Source organism: Maylandia zebra, linkage group LG2 (genome assembly GCF_041146795.1).
Source record: "Maylandia zebra isolate NMK-2024a linkage group LG2, Mzebra_GT3a, whole genome shotgun sequence".
Lineage (NCBI taxonomy): Eukaryota > Metazoa > Chordata > Actinopteri > Cichliformes > Cichlidae > Maylandia > Maylandia zebra.
In genome coordinates, this window is record NC_135168.1 from 7,081,221 (window position 1) to 7,102,688 (window position 21,468).

General features: G+C 40.6%; 1 protein-coding gene and 1 long non-coding RNA gene across 2 annotated transcripts in view; one reads left to right on the plus strand and one right to left on the minus strand.

The window, feature by feature from the left end:
- LOC112432149 (uncharacterized) overlaps positions 1–21,468 on the minus strand; it is a 499,305-nt gene that overhangs the window by 353,131 nt on the left and 124,706 nt on the right. The window lies entirely within an intron of this gene.
- LOC143413225 (uncharacterized) lies at positions 269–6,390 on the plus strand. The gene is made up of 5 exons (XM_076875985.1): positions 269–279; positions 492–665; positions 879–1,052; positions 1,229–1,402; positions 5,792–6,390. The coding sequence occupies exons 1-5, from the start codon at positions 269–271 to the stop codon at positions 5,982–5,984; spliced, it is 726 nt and encodes a 241-aa protein (XP_076732100.1). The 3' UTR covers positions 5,985–6,390.

Below are 21,468 nucleotides of genomic sequence, written 5' to 3' on the forward strand. Positions count from 1 at the left end.
AGAGACTGGATGGATCTCTGCTTTGTCTTTGATATATGCTGACAGCAAACATTCTCCATGAAGTCTGCATTTCAGCTCATCTCCTTTATACACACCTTTAACAGGAAGAGTTTTATACAGCTAGTGTTTAAAATCCAGTGTTATTCACAATACACAGGTAATGAGCATGATTATTGAATTACTAAAATTTTCTAAAATAATTGTTTTAGTTAATATTGTATGACAGTGTACACAGAATTATTAGCTCAGTAGGCAGAGTGGTCGCCCCATGATCATAAGGTCAGGGGTCGAATCCACCGAATAGTTACCTTGTGGTACCCCTGAGCAAGGTACCATCAAGGTACCAATCATGTGCACTGGACTGGTAGCACTCATAGTCTCATAGGTTTAAATAATTTTTTTTAAAAAAGGGTTCAACATATAAACAAATTTAATTTGATCACATATATTGTTTGTTTTTTTTGTTGTGGTTTTTTCCCTTTCTCTCCCAGACTGAGCAGCTGTAACGTCTCAGAGAAAGGCTGTGAAAATCTGTTGTCAGTGGTCAGCTCCCAGTCCTGTAGTCTGAGAGAGCTGGACCTGAGTACCGACAGCCTGAAGGCTTCAGCAGTAAAGCTTCTGTCTGCTGCAGTGGAGAGTCCACATGCCAAACTGAATGTTCTGAGGTCAGATCAATTTGTATTATGTTTAGTTCTGTTTGTTTATGTGTTTGATGTTTGTTTTTGTTTATGTCTTTATCCAGTTATCCTTGTTTCATAGCATTTTTATTCATTTCAAAGTTAAACAGAAGTTTTACTAACCTGCTCAGCACAAGACAATAAGCTATTGCACCTTGATTACACTTTAACAACAATCTTTATTCATGTTTTTATCTTCAGACTTAACATCTGTGAACTCTCAGAGGAAAACTGTGAAGCTCTGTCCTCAGTTCTCAGCTCGCAGTCCTCTAGTCTGACAGAGCTGGACCTGAGTATCAGAAAGCTGCAGGATTCAGGAGTGAAGCTTCTGTCTGCTGGACTACAACGTTTAAACTGTAAACTGAATACTCTGAGGTCAGATCAGAAAACATTTAGTTTTTAGAATTATTAATTAAAGTTCATACATATGATGTTGTATCTTAGTATGTTTATGTTTCCTTTAAAAATAGAAAGTCAACATTTAATGTTGTGAAATGTATTAACAAACTCTACATGAGTACTTGTTTTATAGATTGTCTTTTATTTTTCAGACTGAGTGGCTGTAACCTGTCAGAGAGAAGCTGTGAAGCTCTGTCCTCAGTCCTCAGCTCCCAGTCCTCCAGTCTGAGAGAGCTGGACCTGAGTAACTCTGACCTGCAGGATTCAGGAGTGAAGCTTCTGTCCGCTGGACTAAAGAGTTCACAGTGTGCAGTGGAAACTCTCAGGTCAGGATTCAAACTTTTCCACAGATGATCATTTGAAATGTGATTTATATTATTGTATAAACAGGTAACTTTTACAGCTGTCAAGTGAACTTTTATTTACATTTGAGTGGATAATTGGACTCTGAATTACTAAAAGTTGTTATAGTCATGTCTCTGTTTATTTAAAAAAATACTTCATGCACTGCCTAATTTAAAGATTTAGGCTCCTTTGGTAGTTCAGAATAGTTCAGAATAGCTATAATTGTACCAGATGGTTGCATTCAGTTAAGTTGGACTAGACTGTAATACAAACCGTTCAGTTTGTCAACAATAAAACTGACTGAAATGAGAGAAAGACTGAGTGTGAGACTTTGATATTAGATAAAATGAATATTGATAAAGTTTACCTTTATGTGCAGAATTTAAATATCGCAAAATATTTTAAAAAATCGCAATAATATCGTATCGTGCGTTAAGTATTGTGATAATATCGTATCGCGAGTTGTATGGTGATTCCCACCTCTACTATTAATGGTGTCACTTGTTATTTCTGGGATGAGTTTAGTAGCCTGAACAGCTGCTTAAAGGAAAGTAATTAAATAATAAAAATAACCTAAGTCCGGGGGAACCTGCAAGAGCTGTTTGCACAAAGAATAATGCTCAGACTTTGAGGTTTTATCGTTTTACACAAGGTTTAAAAATGAATGTCCACAATTGAATTGCAGAAATTGTTATTGAGCTAATACTGATGTAGTTGTTATCTTTGGTAAGGAGAGGTTGGAGGAAGGATGAGCACAGTCAGGCCTAAAGATGCTCTTAATAATAATAATGGATTGCATTTATATAGCGCTTTTCGAGACCCTCAAAGACCCTTTACAATCCCACTACAGGGAGTGCAGAATTATTAGGCAAGTTGTATTTTTGAGGAATAATTTTATTATTGAACAACAACCATGTTCTCAATGAACCCAAAAAACTCATTAATATCAAAGCTGAATGTTTTTGGAAGTAGTTTTTAGTTTGTTTTTAGTTTTAGCTATTTTAGGGGGATATCTGTGTGTGCAGGTGACTATTACTGTGCAGAATTATTAGGCAACTTAACAAAAAACAAATATATACCCATTTCAATGATTTATTTTTACCAGTGAAACCAATATAACATCTCCACATTCACAAATATACATTTCTGACATTCAAAAACAAAACAAAAACAAATCAGCGACCAATATAGCCACCTTTCTTTGCAAGGACACTCAAAAGCCTGCCATCCATGGATTCTGTCAGTGTTTTGATCTGTTCACCATCAACATTGCGTGCAGCAGCAACCACAGCCTCCCAGACACTGTTCAGAGAGGTGTACTGTTTTCCCTCCTTGTAAATCTCACATTTGATGATGGACCACAGGTTCTCAATGGGGTTCAGATCAGGTGAACAAGGAGGCCATGTCATTAGTTTTTCTTCTTTTATACCCTTTCTTGCCAGCCACGCTGTGGAGTACTTGGACGCGTGTGATGGAGCATTGTCCTGCATGAAAATCATGTTTTTCTTGAAGGATGCAGACTTCTTCCTGTACCACTGCTTGAAGAAGGTGTCTTCCAGAAACTGGCAGTAGGACTGGGAGTTGAGCTTGACTCCATCCTCAACCCGAAAAGGCCCCACAAGCTCATCCTTGATGATACCAGCCCAAACCAGTACTCCACCTCCACCTTGCTGGCGTCTGAGTGGGACTGGAGCTCTCTGCTCTTTACCAATCCAGCCACGGGCCCATCCATCTGGCCGATCAAGACTCACTCTCATTTCATCAGTCCATAAAACCTTAGAAAAACCAGTCTTGAGATATTTCTTGGCCCAGTCTTGACGTTTCAGCTTGTGTGTCTTGTTCAGTGGTGGTCGTCTTTCAGCCTTTCTTACCTTGGCCATGTCTCTGAGTATTGCACACCTTGTGCTCTTGGGCACTCCAGTGATGTTGCAGCTCCAAAATATGGCCAAACTGGTGGCAAGTGGCATCTTGGCAGCTGCACGCTTGACTTTTCTCAGTTCATGGGCAGTTATTTTGCGCCTTGGTTTTTCCACACGCTTCTTGCGACCCTGTTGACTATTTTGAATGAAACGCTTGATTGTTCGATGATCACGCTTCAGAAGCTTTGCAATTTTGAGACTGCTGCATCACTCTGCAAGATATCTCACTGTTTTTGACTTTTCTGAGCCTGTCAAGTCCTTCTTTTGACCCATTTTGCCAAAGGAAAGGACGTTACCTAATAATTATGCACACCTGATATAGGGTGTTGATGTCATTAGACCACACCCCTTCTCATTACAGAGATGCACATCACCTAATATGCTTAATTGGTAGTAGGCTTTCGAGCCTATACAGCTTGGAGTAAGACAACATGCATGAAGAGGATGATGTGGACAACATACTCATTTGCCTAATAATTCTGCACTCCCTGTATTCATTCACTCTCACATTCACACACTGGTGGAGGTAAGCTACAGTTGTAGTGGTAGGTTAGGTTTTGCCCAAGGACAAAATGACCAAGACAGAGAGAGCTGGCTCATCAGACAGACAAGCTCATCTTGTAACCTACTGGTTCGCTGGTCAGCACACCAGCTGACTAGCGAACCGGCTAACTAGCACACCAGCTAACTAGCACACCGGCTAAATAGCAAATCAGCTAACTAGCAGACCAGCTAACGGCAGCCACAAGCTGAAGGACGATTAAATGTAGTGGAGATATCAGAGATGACACTGGTGTGTCCGATTCACTCTTTAGCACTCTGGTCACTCCGGTGTGTCAGCCAGAACACCACTGAAGGCCAAATGATCCCAGCATGTGGAATAAAGAGCTTAAGGTTTGGTTTGAGACACTTTATTCTTTCACTGATTGATTCTTGCGGCTGTGATCATGTGTGTGGTTTCTTACAAAAAGGAAGTACACAATACAAATACATGACAAATAAGATGAATAGATAAGTTACATATCCAGTTATATGTACGTACATCAGTATAGCTAATATAGCCATATATAAGGACAAAGATCACAGTACTATAATGCAGTAATGTTAAACACAAAGGTGTATATCTACATAAATCTGTCCTATCAGTGATCAGGGTACTGTAGTATACTTCCACTACATAAACTATAGAAACTAAACGACATTAGTGTGACTTAAAGTTACCATCAGTACAGACGAACTGATGGTAGTTGTACAAAATAAAGGCTTTGCAATTATTGTGAAGGGCTTCCGGTTAAACTAAGATCAGCTGATTACCTCATAACAAATTGTTTGCTATAGAACGCAGCTCCCACTCTTCATTAATATCATGTACTGTAACTCCCAAGTAACCATGGTTACCCAGCCACGCTCAGTAGTCTCCAGAGAGACCAACAGCTGGTGCACGTTGTAACGCCGTGGCTTTCATAGTCTCTCCTTTTTCTACAGCTCATGTGTTCTTCTTGTGATGGTGCGTCTTGAGGGAGCCTCATACATGCCGTCATTTGTTGATCCTAAGAACGTTCCTCAGACCGACTTCTTCAACAACACTAATCAGCCTGCAGTTTGTAGCTACTCACTTCACTGTGGTGTTTGTTAGCTTGTCTTTCTTTGGTTTTATCCTGACTCCTCCCACAAGCTGATCCTACGTAGTCTGCCCAAGCCTCCCACCTCTGTTTGTTTGGGTGGTTTGTTTGCTGCCATCAACAGCGTGTAATGCATTTAAGTGATACTTCAGACATGAAGTACTGCGACAATAAAAAACTCAACTTTGCTTAAAAATAACTTTAGTTGTATCAACACTGCCCTCTGGAATAATTAGACTTTGGTGACAAACTGATGTGATCTCCATGTTTCCTTTGTTGGACTGTGGGCGAGTGTCAGAACTGAATGTACTGAGTAACATGTGGAGTTTAAATATGTGTCAGTTCCAGTTTTAGAGCTCTAAAGTGCAGCTATCATGTTAGGAATATGTTAGGAATAGACAGGAACACTGAGCACACTGAGGTCAAATCTTTATTTATCCAGTTCATCTGTAGGCTGAGCTCAGTCCATCCATTTAGTGAAATGATGTTTAAAGGTCTCCTTGTTCTGTGAGCGTGCACAGATCCTGAAGCAGAAAGCCTGGGTTAACAGAGAAATGATCATCACTGTGATGATGCTCACCATCTCTGACTGGGATTTGAGGTTTTGTCAAAGCAGCAAAGAAAGCCTGGCTATGTTGGACTGGGTGTGGAAGCAGCTCCCAGTTTGAGTTCAGGAGACAGACACCCTCTCTACTTTGACGATCAGCTTCAAACTTTCCTTTTTGATAAAACTTATAGTTAGAGCTGGATCAGGTGACCCTGAACCATCACTTAGTTATGCTGCTATAGAGATGGATAACAGATGGATTGTTGTTTTGTGTGTCTGCAGTCTGTCAGGCTGTCTGATCACAGAGGAAGGCTGTACTTCTCTGGCCTCAGCTCTGACCTCCAACCCCTCCCATCTGAGAGAGCTGGACCTGAGCTACAATCATCCAGGTGACTCAGGAATGAAGCTTCTGTCGGCTGGACTGAAGGATCCAGGCTGGAGACTGGACACTCTCAGGTATGGAGAGAATGTCTGATATAGGAGGAAGAGCTGGAATCATTTCCTGTGTCTTTCACTCACTTCCTGTTTGTTTCCTGCAGATGAGACATGAACAATCACACATGCAGGAATATTTTCAGGGACAGACACACTAGTCTAGCTGGATAGTACATGGATATTTATGTAGGGGGTCTTCAAGGAGTCTGTTTGCAGGAACATTAATGATAACTGATAAGTCATGTTGAGAGTTTCATTAAAAGTAGACTTACAGTTAGGTAATATTTGGACAGAGACAACATTTTGTAACTTTAGATACAAGTATCAGCCATGTGTGTGTTTCCCATGCTGTATGTCCACAGTCACAGTGACAGTCAGTGACACTGACAGAAGGATGAAACAAGGCTGTGAATCATTTCAGTCTGTGTGTGTGACAAAGAGGCAGACAGGAGCAGCTAATATTTGGAAATGGAAGCTTACTGGAAACACTACATTCACGGCTGAATTCACAATAGATTTGTTCTCAAGTGCACATTTAGCAGCTAATGCTAATACTGTTTTCCCTTTGCTTTCTACAGCAGCTATTGCTAAGTAGGCAACTTTGCTCCGCTAAGGATTTGTGTGACCATGATGGAGACTCTGATAAGCTAATGCTGCTAAGCTAATGCTGTTTATGGGCCCTGTTAGAATCAATATTTCATTCTCATTCTGTTGTTTGAGAACAATATTAACGTTTCACATCATTATAACACAAGAGAAAAGGGTATTGGCATTAGCTACTAGTGCTTATTCACCTCAAATTACCTTTAGCTGCTAATGGCAGCCTACTTAGCATTAACTCCTCACTAATATAATGCTAATTTACATCAAATTAGCATTAACTGCTCATATTGTTATAAGGAAAGAGAAAACGGTATTAGCATTTGCTGCTAATAATTATTCACCCCTAATTAGAATAAGCCGCTAAAAGCAGCCAACTTAGCATTAATTCCTCACTTTGTTGTTACCCAACGGAAAAGAGTATTAGTATTAGCTACTATCATTTTTAATAAGTAAGAGAAAACAGTATTAGCAGTAGCGCATAATGCTAATTCACGTCAACGTAGTATTAGTTAATAATGGCAGCCTACTTAGCATTAACTGCTCACTAATATAATGCTAATTCGCATCAAATTAGCATTAGCTGCTCAAGTTGTTATAAGGAAAAAGAGAAAACGGTATTAGTATTAGCTGCTAATAATTATTCACCCCTAATTAGAGTTAGCCCCTAATGGCAGTCTACTTAGCATTAACTCCTGACATTGTTATAATGCAGGGGAAAAGAGTTACCATTATCGGATAATGCTAATTCTCATCAAATTAGCATTAGTTAATAACGGTAGACTTCATATCATTAGCTGCTGTCATTCTTACAAAGCAAACAGTATGAGCATTAGCTGTTAATCCTTTTTCATCTAAAATTAGAATTAGCCACTAATGGCGTATTGTTAAAAAGTAAGAAAAAACATTGTTAGCATAAGCGGATAATGCTAATTCATCTCAAATTAGTATTAGCTAATAATGGCACCTGCTTAGCATTAGCTGGTCACATTGTTATAAGGCAAGAAAATATGGTATTAGCATTAGCTGCCAATTTCTATTTACCTAAAATTAGCATTAGCCACTAATGGAAGCCTATAGCAAAAACTTCTTAATGCTAAATGAAGTTAATTAATGCTAAGTAGGTTTAACTGAAATTAAAGTAGTGTTAGCATTAGCTGCTGATATTGTTAAAAGGTAAGATAAAACATTGCTAGCAGCAGCGGATAATGCTAACACACATAATAATTAGCATTACCTAATAATGGCAGCCTTCTTAGCATTAGCTGCTCATATTGTTATAATGCAAGGGAAAAGAGTTGGCAAAAACAGTGTTAGCATTAGTGGATAATGCTAATTCACCTAAATTAGCATTAGCTAATAATGGCTACGTACTTAGCATTACCTACTAATATTGATATAAAGCAAGAAAATATGGTATTAGCATTAGCTTCTAATGCTTTCTCATCTAAAATTAGAATTAGCCACTAATGGCATCCTATTTAGCATTAACTCTTCACATCGCAAGGGAAAAATTAGAATTCAATAAAAAAAAAAGTGTTCACATTAGCTACTTGTATTGTTAAAAAGTAAGAAAAAACATTGTTAGCATAAGGGGATAATGCTAATTCACCTCAAATTAGTATTAGCTAATAACGGCAACCTACATAGCATTAGCTGGTCACATTGTTATAAAGCAAGAAAATATGGTATTAGCATTATCTGCCAATTCCTATTCACCTAAAATTAGCATTACCTGCTAATGGCAGTCTACTTAGCATTAACTCCTCACTAATGTGATGCTAATTCACATTCAATTAGCTTTAGCATTAGCTGCTAGCATCAGCCTACCTAGCACTAGCTGCTCACATTGTTAAAAGGGAAGAGAATACGATATTAGCATTAGCTGGTAATATTTATTCACCCCTAATTAGAATTAGCCACTAATGGCAGCATACTTAGCGTTAACTCCTCACATCGTTGTAATGCAAATGAGGCTAACTTGCATTAAATTAGACTGCTGTTATTAGCTAATGCTATTTAGCAGTAGCTGCTCACATTGTTATAAAGCAAAGGAAAACGATATGAGCATTAGGTTCTAATGCGTATTTGCCTTAAATTAGACGTAGGTGCTAATGGCAGCCTACTTAGCATTAGCAGCTCAGATGTTATAATGCTAGGAAAAAGAGTGTTAGCATTAGCCGTTCACATTGTTATAAAGTTAAGGGAAATAGTGTTAGCATTAGCTACTCACATTTTTAAAAAAAGTAAGTGTTAGCATTAGTGCATAATGCTAATTCATGTCAAATTAGCATTAGTTAATAACGGCAGCCTATTTAGCATTAGCAGATAATGTTGACCTTGGCCCACTGGAAAAGTTAAGAACTAAAGATTTAGGAGTGTTTCTCGATAGCTCTTTCTCGTTTGAGAAACAAATGAATTCTGTTATTAAAACCAGCTGTAAGGTTTATATTGTTGATTGTCATTTATGCTTAGAAATATTTACTCATATATGCTTAGAGTTGTATAATCGATTGCATAATGATAGAGGTTTGATCCTGAGTAGTCTGTAAAGACTGTGTGCCTTCCAGAGTGCTCTGGCATGCACACACCACTTGGGGCCATGAGAGAGGTCGTACCCTCTCTTACTGATTTATGGTGTAGGACAGGGGTCTCAAACTCAATTTAGCTGGGGGCCGCTGCAGGCAGAGTCTGGGTGAGGCTGGGCCGCATTAGGTTTTCCACAAGAAAGGCATGGTTAAAAAATTCCAATCTTCTCAAATCTCTTTATTTTTATTTTTTAACACAAAATATGAAAAATGAATAAACAAATTAAGAATTAATAAGAAAATAAATCAATCTGTAATACATAAATAAAATAATAATAAGATATTTTTAGTCAGTGAACTTGTGTGTTTCTTTCAGTCTTCTATATCTGCATTGTTTAGATTGAAATGTCTGTATTAACAGTTCTATAACCTTCTTCTGAACATGAATGGAACACTGTAGAAAATGAACTGTTCTTCTGAACATGGCTTCTCTTGCCTACTCCTTGCTGCTAGAGACCTGGCAGCGTTTCCTCTCGCATAGCCGAGCCAGATTTGGCCTGAGGGAGGAAGCAGTTGCGACCCTCAGTACGTCTTGAAGATGATCATCCGTAAGTCTGGACCTGTACTTGGACTTATTGAAGTTCAAAGTGGAGAAGAGCTTTTGGCACAAGTATGTGCTACCAAAAAGGCACATGGTCCGCTTGAACATTCGGGAAAGCCGAGGGAAACTAGGGCTCAATCCTCTCAAAAATTGTCCAAGCTTGTCTGCTTTTCCACTCACCATTCCATTCATGACGAGAGCCAGGCGTCAGGACTGCCAAAATGAAATAAATAAATATATCATTAAATAATTAATTAAATGTGTCAATAATTAATTAAAATGTGAAATACATAAATAATTAATTAAATGTGTCAATAATTAATTAATTAAATGTGTCAATAATTAATTAATTAATTGTGTCAATAATTAATTAAATGTGTCAATAATTAATTAAAACGTGAAATACATAAATAATTAATTAAATGTGTCAATAATTAATTAATTACATATATCATAACTATTTATTTAATTAATTAATTCCAATTTTAATTAATTATTGACACATTTAATTAATTATTTAATGGTGTATTTAATTAATTCATTATGGCACACACACAGACACACACACAGACACACACACACACACACAGACACACACACAGACACACACACACACACACACAGACACACACACACACAGACACACACACACACACACACACAGACACAGACACACACACAGACACAGACACAGACACACAGACAGACACACAGAGACACGCACACACACACACACACACACACACACACACACACACACACACACACACACACACACACTATGCACAGACTGGTACTCTTTGTTCATACCTGTGTAAGACGTCATAATGAACTTGTGCATATTCATGTAAGCTCAATAAAGAGCAGTGTTACGAGGGAGCAGACGAGAGCGACTGAGGTCAAGTGAAGGAACGGCGCTGTCACAGTTCTCTCCCTCATCAATTGTCTGGTTCCAGCGGTGGGTCTGTGCTAGACGACCCATCACCAGCTTTTTCCACTGGTTACCAGTACGTGGTAGAATCCACTTCCAGATCTGGTTGTCTTTAAATCTGTGAATGGATTGGCTCCATCTTATCTCTCTTTAACAAAAGAATCCAAGTGGAGCCCTCAGGTCTGCAGATAAGCAGCTTCTGACCAGAACTAGACGTAAAAACAGAGGTGAGCTTTATCGATGGCTGCAGCCAAACTCTGGAACAGTCGCCCTTCACATCAGGTCGTCACCAACACTGGACATTTTTAAAAGCCGGTTGGAAACACATTTGTACTCTGTAGCTTTCAACCCTGACCAGTCTTTATAGTCATTACTGTGTATGTTTCCTATTTTCTCTCTACTCTGTGCAGCACTTTGGCTCAAGCTGTTTTTAAATGTGCTGATAAATAAATGTAGATTTCTTTGAATAAAACAGTGGAGCCGAGCTTTGAGCTCAGTGTGTAACAGTGTGTGTGTGAGAGCCATGTAATGTCCATGTGTGCATGCTGACTGTGCTGCTCTGACCCCCCTCCTCCTTTCAGGGTGGAGCCTGCTGGAGTCCGATGGTTGAGACCAGGTCTGAGGAAGTGTAAGTGTGTTTTTAATGGGATTCATGAAAACAAAGCAGCACACATTCAACCATCTTCATCATGTCAGGAGTCATCATCAAAGTGTCAATCAATGAACAGATGATGGATCAATAACTGCAGCTGGATTGTGTTTGTTCTCTCCATCAGATTCCTGTCAACTCACAATCGACACAAACACAGTGAACACAAAGCTCCAACTGTCTGACAACAACAGGAAGGTGACACATGTGGAGGAGGTTCAGTCATATCCTGATCATCCAGACAGATTTGATGTTTTTAATTATCAGCTGCTGTGTAGAAATGGTCTGACTGGTCGCTGTTACTGGGAGGTCGAGTGGAGAGGAGACGTTTTTATATCAGTGAGTTACAGAAGCATCAGAAGGAAAGGAAACAGTGATGACTGTGTGTTTGGAAACAATGATCAGTCCTGGAGTCTGTACTGCTCTCATGATGGTCCTTGTTCTGTCTGGCAAAATAACAGAGTAACATCCATCTCCTCCTCCTCCTCCTCCTCCTCTGTCTCTAACAGAGCAGCAGTGTATGTGGACTGTCCTGCTGGCACTCTGTCCTTCTACAGAGTCTCCTCTGACACTCTGATCCACCTCCACACCTTCAACACCACATTCACTCAAACTCTTTATCCTGGGTTTGGGTTTTATTACTTGTCTCCTGGTTCCTCAGTGTCCCTGTGCTGAGTGGAGTGTAAAGAGTGTCTCCTGTTACAGAAACACTCTGACTGTTGAACAGATAGTTCAGTCTGTACATGTCTGTCTCTTTCACTCACAAACACGTTTTCAGATTCATGGATTCAATCAGTTGATGTTTGAAACTCTTCTAAATGATTCCTTGTAAACTTCTTCCTCTTCAGTCACAAACAAACAGGAAGTGATGTCACATGTGTTCCTGTCCACACAGCAGAATGAGTCTATTGCTGACAGTGATGTACAAACAGAGTGAGCATTTCTGAGGCCCAAAATAAACTGAGTAGTTCACTGAATGAACAATGGACTGTGAGCTCAGTTCCTTCATCATTAGTATGGATTATATATGTATATGTATTATATTAGTATCATATATATCAGGTGCTGCTGCTTTCAGTCATTGTGCAAATGTGCTGTTTGTAAGCTTGTAAAGCTGCAGTCAGCTGAGACTGAAGAAGTCACCTGATCAGTGAGCAAACGTTTCTGAAAACGTCCAGATGAACAGAATCAACCTTTTGGGATCAGCTAGCAATGCAGCATCATTGTTGTTCAGCTTCAGAGGTTTGCAGGAATGAACTGATGACCAGAAACAGCTGCAAAGTCCAAGAAAATACCAGCTGGAGTTCAGCTGCATTTGAAGAAGTCAAAGAAAAGTAAGGATGGCAAAGGGCGACGTTTTCTTCCAAAGAGCTGCAAACATGGTCGACGCCTCATTAGAAGAATCATCTGGACATTTGTGAGGAACTCTAACCAAGAAAGCAACGTCACACAGATCCAACAGACAGTTTCCATGACTGCAAGTGTTGAGTGGAAAAATGCTACATTGCATTATTGCATCCTCTCACCACAGGAGGCGCTGTTGGCACCACTGATTGCTGATCAGCTGTTCTCTGATGATCTGATTGATACTGTGAATAACGGGACTCACTGAACTCTGTGACACAGTGAAGATTACAGAGTTTAACTTCAACATCTGACTGACGTCACACAGACAGAAGGATGAACCAGTGAGGCACAGAACACAGTTACTGGAGATACTGGATCAGCTCCATGTGAACCTCTGATGGAGAAGCTGCTGAGCCAGAGAAACATCAGGACATGACAGCAGCTGCACTTATCTAACAACATGTAGCAGAGCTGATCTATGTTAGAGGATCTATCACAGCAGCTGAAGCCAAAGTCCAACACTGGATACCAGCTGAGCCTGTGCTGAGTGTAGTGTTACAGGAAAAGGGCAGAAACACTGGTAGCTCCCAGTGATGCTGACTGGGGCACAGAGCTGAATGATGCAGCATCAGGACACTGTTTCAGTCTGACTGACAGAGAAACCTGTAGCTGTATCTACATGTGAGGCAGAGGCCACACAAGCAGCTTTCTATGTTTCACAGTGACTGAGATCTTCAGTGGGGGTGGACATGCTCCTGTACAGACCTCTGAGGAGAACCAAGGTGCAGTCAAAGAGTCCAGTCTGTCCTCACAGATGTGAACATGTGCTTTCATCAGGTCTGCTGTCAGCTAGCAGGCTCACATCAGAATCACTGTTCCTGAAAAACACAGTCTGTGTGACATCATCAGTCAGCTGATGGTCCCAGATCTGAATGGTTTCTGTCTCTACTGAGGAAGTCAGAGAATATCACTGAGGTGTGGATCAGGTCTGAGTGAGCTGTGGAGGGACAGCTTTAAACAGTCCACAGGTCTCACGTCCTGCTCAGTCTGGTAGCAGATACCTCGTATTGTTCCAGATGTGCTGACATCAGCAGCAGCAGCACAGCTGTGTGATACCATGAATCTCAGTTATTGATCCAACACACAGTAAATACAAAGATCAGGATTTCTGAGAGTAATCATTATGAGTCTGAACACACGATCACTGAATGTTAGTCTCCACAATAATAAGCTAACACAAGCAAACACAGCTTTCAGCTCTTATTTTGAAACTGGCTTATTTAGAGAGCTGTGATGTGAGCGTGCCTGGCTCTGAGGCACTTGGGTCAGCCTCTGTTGTTTAGAAGTGTTACAGACTGTGAATGACACAGACCTGTCAGTTTCCATGTTTGTCTGTAACACAGCTCAGGGGCTCCATGCTGAACGCATCCATCCAGTGTTATTGATCCAGGACTGATACCAGCATTGGGATCAATACTACAACACACAATCACATGTGTCCACGTGATGCAGTTTGAAGAGCAATCAGATGTCTCTGTATGAGGAGGCGGGGTCACAGGAGGTTCACAGAAACTCTGCAGCAGCATCATCAGCTCACATGGAAACTTTGATGATTCACTTCTGTGGTGTTTTTACAGAAACACGTCACAAAATTAGCTCCACCTGTTTTGTGAGCTTTGAGTTTCTTGTCTTCATCCTGGATTCTTGTGTTGCTGTTTTTACACACAGCAGATATTTCCTGGTTGCTTCCTTGATGACCACATGAAGCTTTCTGAAGCTTGGATTGAAAACGCTTCATTACTCAAAGCTTTCCAACACAGGCCTCTGTGCTACCATCTGGTGGACAAACATGTGAAGTGCAGCGTGAAGCTACAAATGAAACTGCTTCAGCTACGTTTATATAGAACATACTATAACCTGTATAATGTGGAGATCAGGGAAATTATTTTGTTGCTACTGTTAATAATCATCATCATTACCATTGCATTAATAATATAATCTACAGCATTGATATTGCATTCAGATGTTTAAACATTTTGGTACCCAATTAGCCTTTACTACAGGTGCAGTTATAACCACTTTAAACTGTTGAGTTGAATCTATGATCTTAAATGCTTTTGAATGCTTGTTATAATCTTAAGTGTGTATGGGCTGATTCTGTTGATTCTGAGGACACTCTGTGCAAAGTCTTGACAGGAAACTGCAGGTTTGCAGAGCGTGCTTTTGCAAAAGTGAAACTAAAAGCAGAGTGTAAGTGCAGCTGATTCTGAGGAGCTGTTTGGATGATGCTATTTGAATAACCAGGTTGTTCATTATTATCTTTTATACTTTTATATTCTTTTATTAAGCTTCTAGTAGAGGTTCTTGATTAAAACATTTATTCAATATACTACATATATAGTTTTAGTAAACTGCTAACACATGTGAGAGTGGCCTCTGTTTGACTGCGAGCGTTAGTAGGTGAGAGGTGACACAGAGTGCCAAGTGAGGTCGTGACACACACACACACATAGTAGATACATTCAGTTATAGGTGAGAGGTTAATCATGTTTGCTTGCAACTGCGGGCGTGCAGAAGTGGTATCTTACTGCAGAGCATGGTCTGTGGTTTTGGAGAAGCGGCAGTCAAAAGGTTGACAGGAAACATCTGCCATGAAGATAGAGATAATGTTCTTTTCAAACTGTGTTAAAAGTCATTGTGGTTTTGATTTGACGTATGTATGTATGTATCTGTGTGACGTTGAAGGGGCGTCATTAAATTCAAACCCCGATGGTATAAAATATCTGTTTATGCTTTGATTAGTCGGAGATCAGCGCTGTCTGCGTACGGCGCTGGTCCCCCCCACGCGTGTGTTCATTAAAATCAATTGTTTGACCAAGCTCTTCTGGACCTGGTTGTTTGTACTCTCCTTCCTCAATATTTGAACCTTAACAATAACTATATGTATAGTGTATTATGTAGGTTTTAGAGCTGGGGGTAGAACTGCTGATGGCCTGGTTGTTATTTATGTTCCCCATGGTTCACCAGCTCTCACACAACATCAGCACCAATGATCCACGTCCTCATAAACCTCTGAATCAGGTCCTGAAGCAGTGACGTCCTGAGTGAAGACCTCACTGATCACATGACTCTGGTCACCTGGACTCAGTGTTTCTGAAGCAGTGTGCTGGGTTTTTAAAAATACGTGGCTGCTGCCTGATGTTGGGCCCACAGAGGAAGACGACTCACTCGCTCTTCTTCACTTCCTCCTTAAACATGTGGAAGGAGAGCAAAGTGCTGCCAGACTCTTATTTCTGACAGGAACAGAAGAAACCACAGCAAACTGGTCCAGTTCTTCATCTTCATCACAATCTGTTTATTTCTGATGGTGTCTTCAGTCTGAGGTTTGAAGTTTCCATGTCTGTGTGATGTGTGGTGTGAAGGCTGCTGGTTAAACTGGGACTCACTGTTTAAAGCACCGAGTGCTCATAGAGAGATGCTCCATGAGTCCCAGTACAGACTACAAACATGGTGGAAACTTAGCTTTGATATCCACACACTCTGCACGTCTGTGAGTAACTGTGATGAAGATGTGCAGAGATCTGTGTCCAAACAGGAGAAAGACTGTAAAGACTCTGTGCTTCTAACAGCCTCTGTTAACATATGTGAGGCTGTTTGTTGTTGTTGCCATGGAGCTTTGCACTGTTTGGGTCAGCAGGTCATGTGATCAGGTTTGTTCTGCTGGACGATGGTTCAGTGTCAGGTTTGTTTGCATTCATCAATAAATATCTAAATCAATCAAAGACTCCATGTTTGTTCTTTCATCATGTGACCTCTGCTCATCCATCTCTGTGTGTATCAGGATACATTTGGTTCATAATACACAGAAAAATCAGAGTTATTACCTGTAATAAATGTGAAAGATTCCTGCAGTGATAACCAGGCAGGACTGAAACACATCCAAGCTGTCACCACGGTAACAGCACCGCCCATCCACAGGTGAGGGGAGGAGCAAAAAGAGGGACTTTGACCATTTTATACTAAAAACACTCAACTAATGTTTCTAATATGAAACAAATAAGCCCACATTAATGTGAGCGTTTATTAAATAATAATAATGATGATTTCCTCCTGATCTCATTTCCACAGCAGAGAAAACTGTGGTGTATATTGAGGTGGAGGGTGTGGTCTGTGGCTCAGGTGTAGAGTGAGGGTGGGGTGCACCACAGCAGCATGCTGGGACTGCTGAGGGTGGAGGAGGGAGTGATGATGACATCAGAGCTGCAGCACAGAGACCAGTGAACACACAGTCTGTTCATCTTTGCATAGATACAATATACAGCACAATATTGAATGACAGACACGCTGTGGGAGCTTCCACAGATACACTGACGTCAGCATCCAGAGTCCTCCTGCTGCTCCCCCCTCAGAGCCCCGTGATCAGCACCAACACATTCAGTTAGATGACAGAGTCCAGCTGCAGCTAGAATCAGCTCCCCTCTGTGAACAACAGCACAGCGTCAGTGTTTCACACTCAGTGAAAGGAGGAAACAGCAGAAGAACACCATGTGTGCTACGTTTCCCAGGACACACTACAAACTGCACAAATACAGAGCAGCACGTGGAAGGACCTGGAGCTGCATTTACAGAGCTGCAGACAGCGTGATGTCCTGTATGGACAGGTGGAAGGAACCAAGTCCTCAGCTGGAACACTCGTGTTTGTCCACAGACAGGAAACACAGCAGGAAACTTCCTCACAGAAGTGCAGCTCATGGATAACACACTTCCTGTCAGTCAGAATGAGGCTGCAGCCAAACACAGAAAGGTGTTTTTGTCCAGATGAGCCCAGAGAAGAAACACGAGTGTTCACAGACATCAGAAGCTCAGAGAGGTGAAACATGAGGTTGGAGTCCTCGTCAGCATCCAGAAGAGCTGCTGTGAAACCCTGAGTAGGGATGGGTATCGAAAACCGGTTCTTGTTGAGAACCGGTTCCCACTGTTTCAATTCCTTGGAATTGTTTGCCATTTTTGCAAACGATTCCCTTATCGATTCCAGTCGCCCCGAATGACGTCACCACGTTGCGGAGCGTCATTTACCTGGCAGGAAACACGGCGCGTAAGCGGCTCAAACGCTCAAAAGTTTACGAGAACGGATGACAACAGGGCAACTTGCAATACTTGCAAAGTAGATACTTCATTTAAGGGAGGAAACACTACAAATATGCAAAAGCATTTGCTCACAAAACACGTGATAACCTTAAATGAATGTCATGTTTTTAATTCCGCTCCGGACTCGTGAATCTCAACCCAGCAGCAGCGGTAACGTTTGCACGTCCTCTCCCGTTAATGCGGCAGGTAAATAATCAACTAACAGTGCATATTATGTTAGCGCGATCTGCCTTATTACAAAACCTGCTATTACTGTGCATTTAGGTGACCATGATGAGACAGACAGACAGAGTCTGGCTCAGATGCTGGCAGTTCTCGCTGCAGTCTACCGGTAGCGTCTCCTTTCAGGCCAGGATAGACGAATGTCACCGAGCAGTGACTAAGTTTGTGGTAAAAGGCTTGAAACAGTGTTGCCAACTCCTCAGTAAGGAAAATCGCTATTGGTTGTCCTAAAAGTCGCTAGAAGTCGCTAAATGATGTCATCGCCTGATTTGCATAATTGGTCATGCTAATCTAATTGTAACCTATGTTGTTGGAGAGAGAAATAACATCGTGGAAGAGACATAAAGTGAGTAAAAAACTTCCTAAATGCATTTAGTTTATTTAGAACTACAAATTAAATTTATTTTAGCAATTATTGTTTTTTTTAATGTCACAATTCCAACCCTGCTCCTTTACCCGGGCTTGGACCGGCAAAAGTGACCTGAAATAGGCATTCTGGTGGAGTTACTTTGTGTGTGTGTTTATAAGTAGTTTTAAACCTTGTGATCCACAAAACAGCATACGAGTAAAAGAATCAGAATCAGAATCAGAATACTTTATTGATCCCTGGGGGAAATTATTTTTTGTTACAGTGCTCCATTTTAAACCAACATTAAGACAAGACAGACAATACGCTAACTAAGAATAGTACAATATATACATATATATACATACATACATACATAAGTCACTTATAAATAAATAAATAAATAAATAAAACTGACTGCGTTACAGCACCCACTGCTTGTTGAGAGTAAAATCGATACGCGCTTTCACGTCCTTTTTTTAGCGACCTTTTTTCTAAAAAAAAAAAAAGTCTCTAAGGGGTCTGAAAACTCGCTAAATATAGCGACAAAGTCGCTAAGTTGGAAACACTGGCTTGAACCCATTTGCCACAGCAGATGCCCCCAATTTTAGGTAAGTGAATGTGTTTAATTGTAGGCAGGGACATTACTGGATATTCTTGTGTAATTGCTACTGAATAATTTATGTTATGCTTTGTTATTGCTACAGAAGAAGATTTATTTTATTATTTTACATTTACAATTTTTTTTCCTGGGGACCCTGTGACACCCATTGAAGAGCCGTAGGCTGGATCTCTTAAGATCTCACTGTTGGGTTTGTAAGGCCATGTTACTCCTAAATTTCTATCTTGTTCAAAGAGAAGATATAAAACAAAGTTCTAAGCTAATCGAACTTAGTGTTCTCCTTTTTTAAAAAGAATCGATAAGAGAATCGATAAAGAATCGAATCGTTAAACAGAATCGAAAATGGAATCGGAATCGTGAAAATCTTATCAATACCCAACCCTAACCCTGAGTACTCATGACAGACTCTGATGGCACAAACACATCATGATTCAAACAGAAAGACAAACATGGAGCTCCTGATCCTCCTGCATGAGAACAAGCTGACATGAGCGCTGTGTCTGAGAGTGTCTCCCTGTCACAGTGACAATAACACAGCTGCTGCTCACAGTCATTAAACTGACCTGAGGTCAGCTGTGCTCCTTACATATGAACCATGTGACCTCACATCAGTGCTGTGGATGACTGTAGTCATAGAAGAGTAGAGCTGTAGCAGGTGGTGTGAGGAGAAGGTGGTGTATTCTAGTTAACGCAGTACTGAAACACTCCAGCAGAGGGCGCTGTTAAGTCCTTATTGTAACACAGTTACTGTGTGCAGTTAGACTTCATACATAATCTGCACTTATTTCCATCAGACATGCTGTCAGTAAATGATTGGTTTCTATTGATTCTACTTCCTGTTGACTCGTTTGATGACAGTGAAACAATCACAGCTGATTGTGTGATGATGTAAACTGTCACTGTTACATTCAGTGTGTGTGACATAATGTTAGTGCAGGCTGATAACAGCCTGGTTCTGTTAGAAACACATGAACGTGTCCATAGATCAGTGTGTGTTTAACATGAGAGCTTCAGCCCTGCTGATGTGTTAAATAAAGACATGCAGGAAAACTGATGAGACTCTGAAATAACTCTTTATATTTATAATGTAACTCTGCATCAAAAGAACAACAAAGGATCCCAGACAGGTTTCTGTGAACAAAGACCATTCTGATGTTTCTGTGTTTCTAACACTTTGACATTATTAGTAAACAGACTGCAGTGAGCAGCATTTATAAAGAGCTTCTATATAAAGATATGACAGCTGTTTGACAAGTTTATCACTCTGTGTTTGGACCTGATCAGTCCAGCTGTTTACTTGAAACATGTTCATTTACCTGTTCTGTTATATTCATGTTCTTGTCTCTGTTGAAAACACATTTTAATGTCCCTCAGATTTTTCTCCCAGATGAATAAATATAAAAATGACACAAACTGACTGCAGCTACTTTTTGTCCTTTCTGTCAAAAACCTTCATGTGACTCATGAGAGACACGTTTCAGCTGTTTGTGACAGATCAGAGGCCAACAAGTCATTTATAACACTTTCCATCATTGTTTAAAGTTCTCAGTGTTTCTGTGTTGCTGCGTATAGGATCTCCCAGCATCATCACTGTGCTGTCCAATCATTGTGTGCGAGGTTACCCTTATAGTGCGATGTGTGTTTGCACAAAGAGAAGCATGTGTGTCAAATATAAATAAGCACAGAACAGAAACAGCTGCTCGTTTCTTCTGTTTAGAGTCAAGTTAGTGTTTTGTGTCTTTGTTTGAGGCCTGATGTCGAGCAGAGGTGTGTATAACTGCACTGGTCTGTTATATGTGTGAAGTGTGTGCTTCTCTTCAGCATCATCTTTGTCACTGCTGATTCCTTTGTGTCATCATGTGTTGAGAAGAGAGAACAGTTATAACGGAGGAGCAAAAGGAAGCCCTGAAATCTGCATCAACAAGGAAGTGTTGGCTCACCAGTGATCCCAGCAGAGCCACTGGTTTGGCTCCAGTTGTTCTAGATTCAATGATGTTGTTGCTACAGATACATGTCAGCATCTTTATTGAATTTAATATGAAGCAGAAATGGTGTCATTAGGAGAAGAAGAGGAGAACAAGTCCGGCGAGGAGGCAGCAGCTCTTAAAGATGAAACAGCAGCTCAGCCCTGAGCTCAGAGAGCTGCACATGAAAAAGCTCCTCAAGCAGATCCTGTCAGAGGTTTGTCATCAACAGGAGGAACTGTTCACATCATAGGATGAAGATGCTGTCAGCTGGATGAAGAAGGTTATTTAATGCAAACGTTCACACTGAAGTCAAATTGTTGTCGTGTTGAACAGATTCATGTACTGATCGTCTCCAGAATGTTAGAAGAGCTTCAATGAATCATTAGAAACAACTTACAGCTGCACAGCTGTGTCAAACACATCTGTGTGTCATTGTGGGATTGTTGTGTTTCTACATGTGACACACGTCTAAAACATGCACACAATCTGAACACAAACAGGGACTCATGTGTTCCCACAGCCAGATGCTGAGAGCCATTTCCTTGTAGTCCTGTGTCTACATA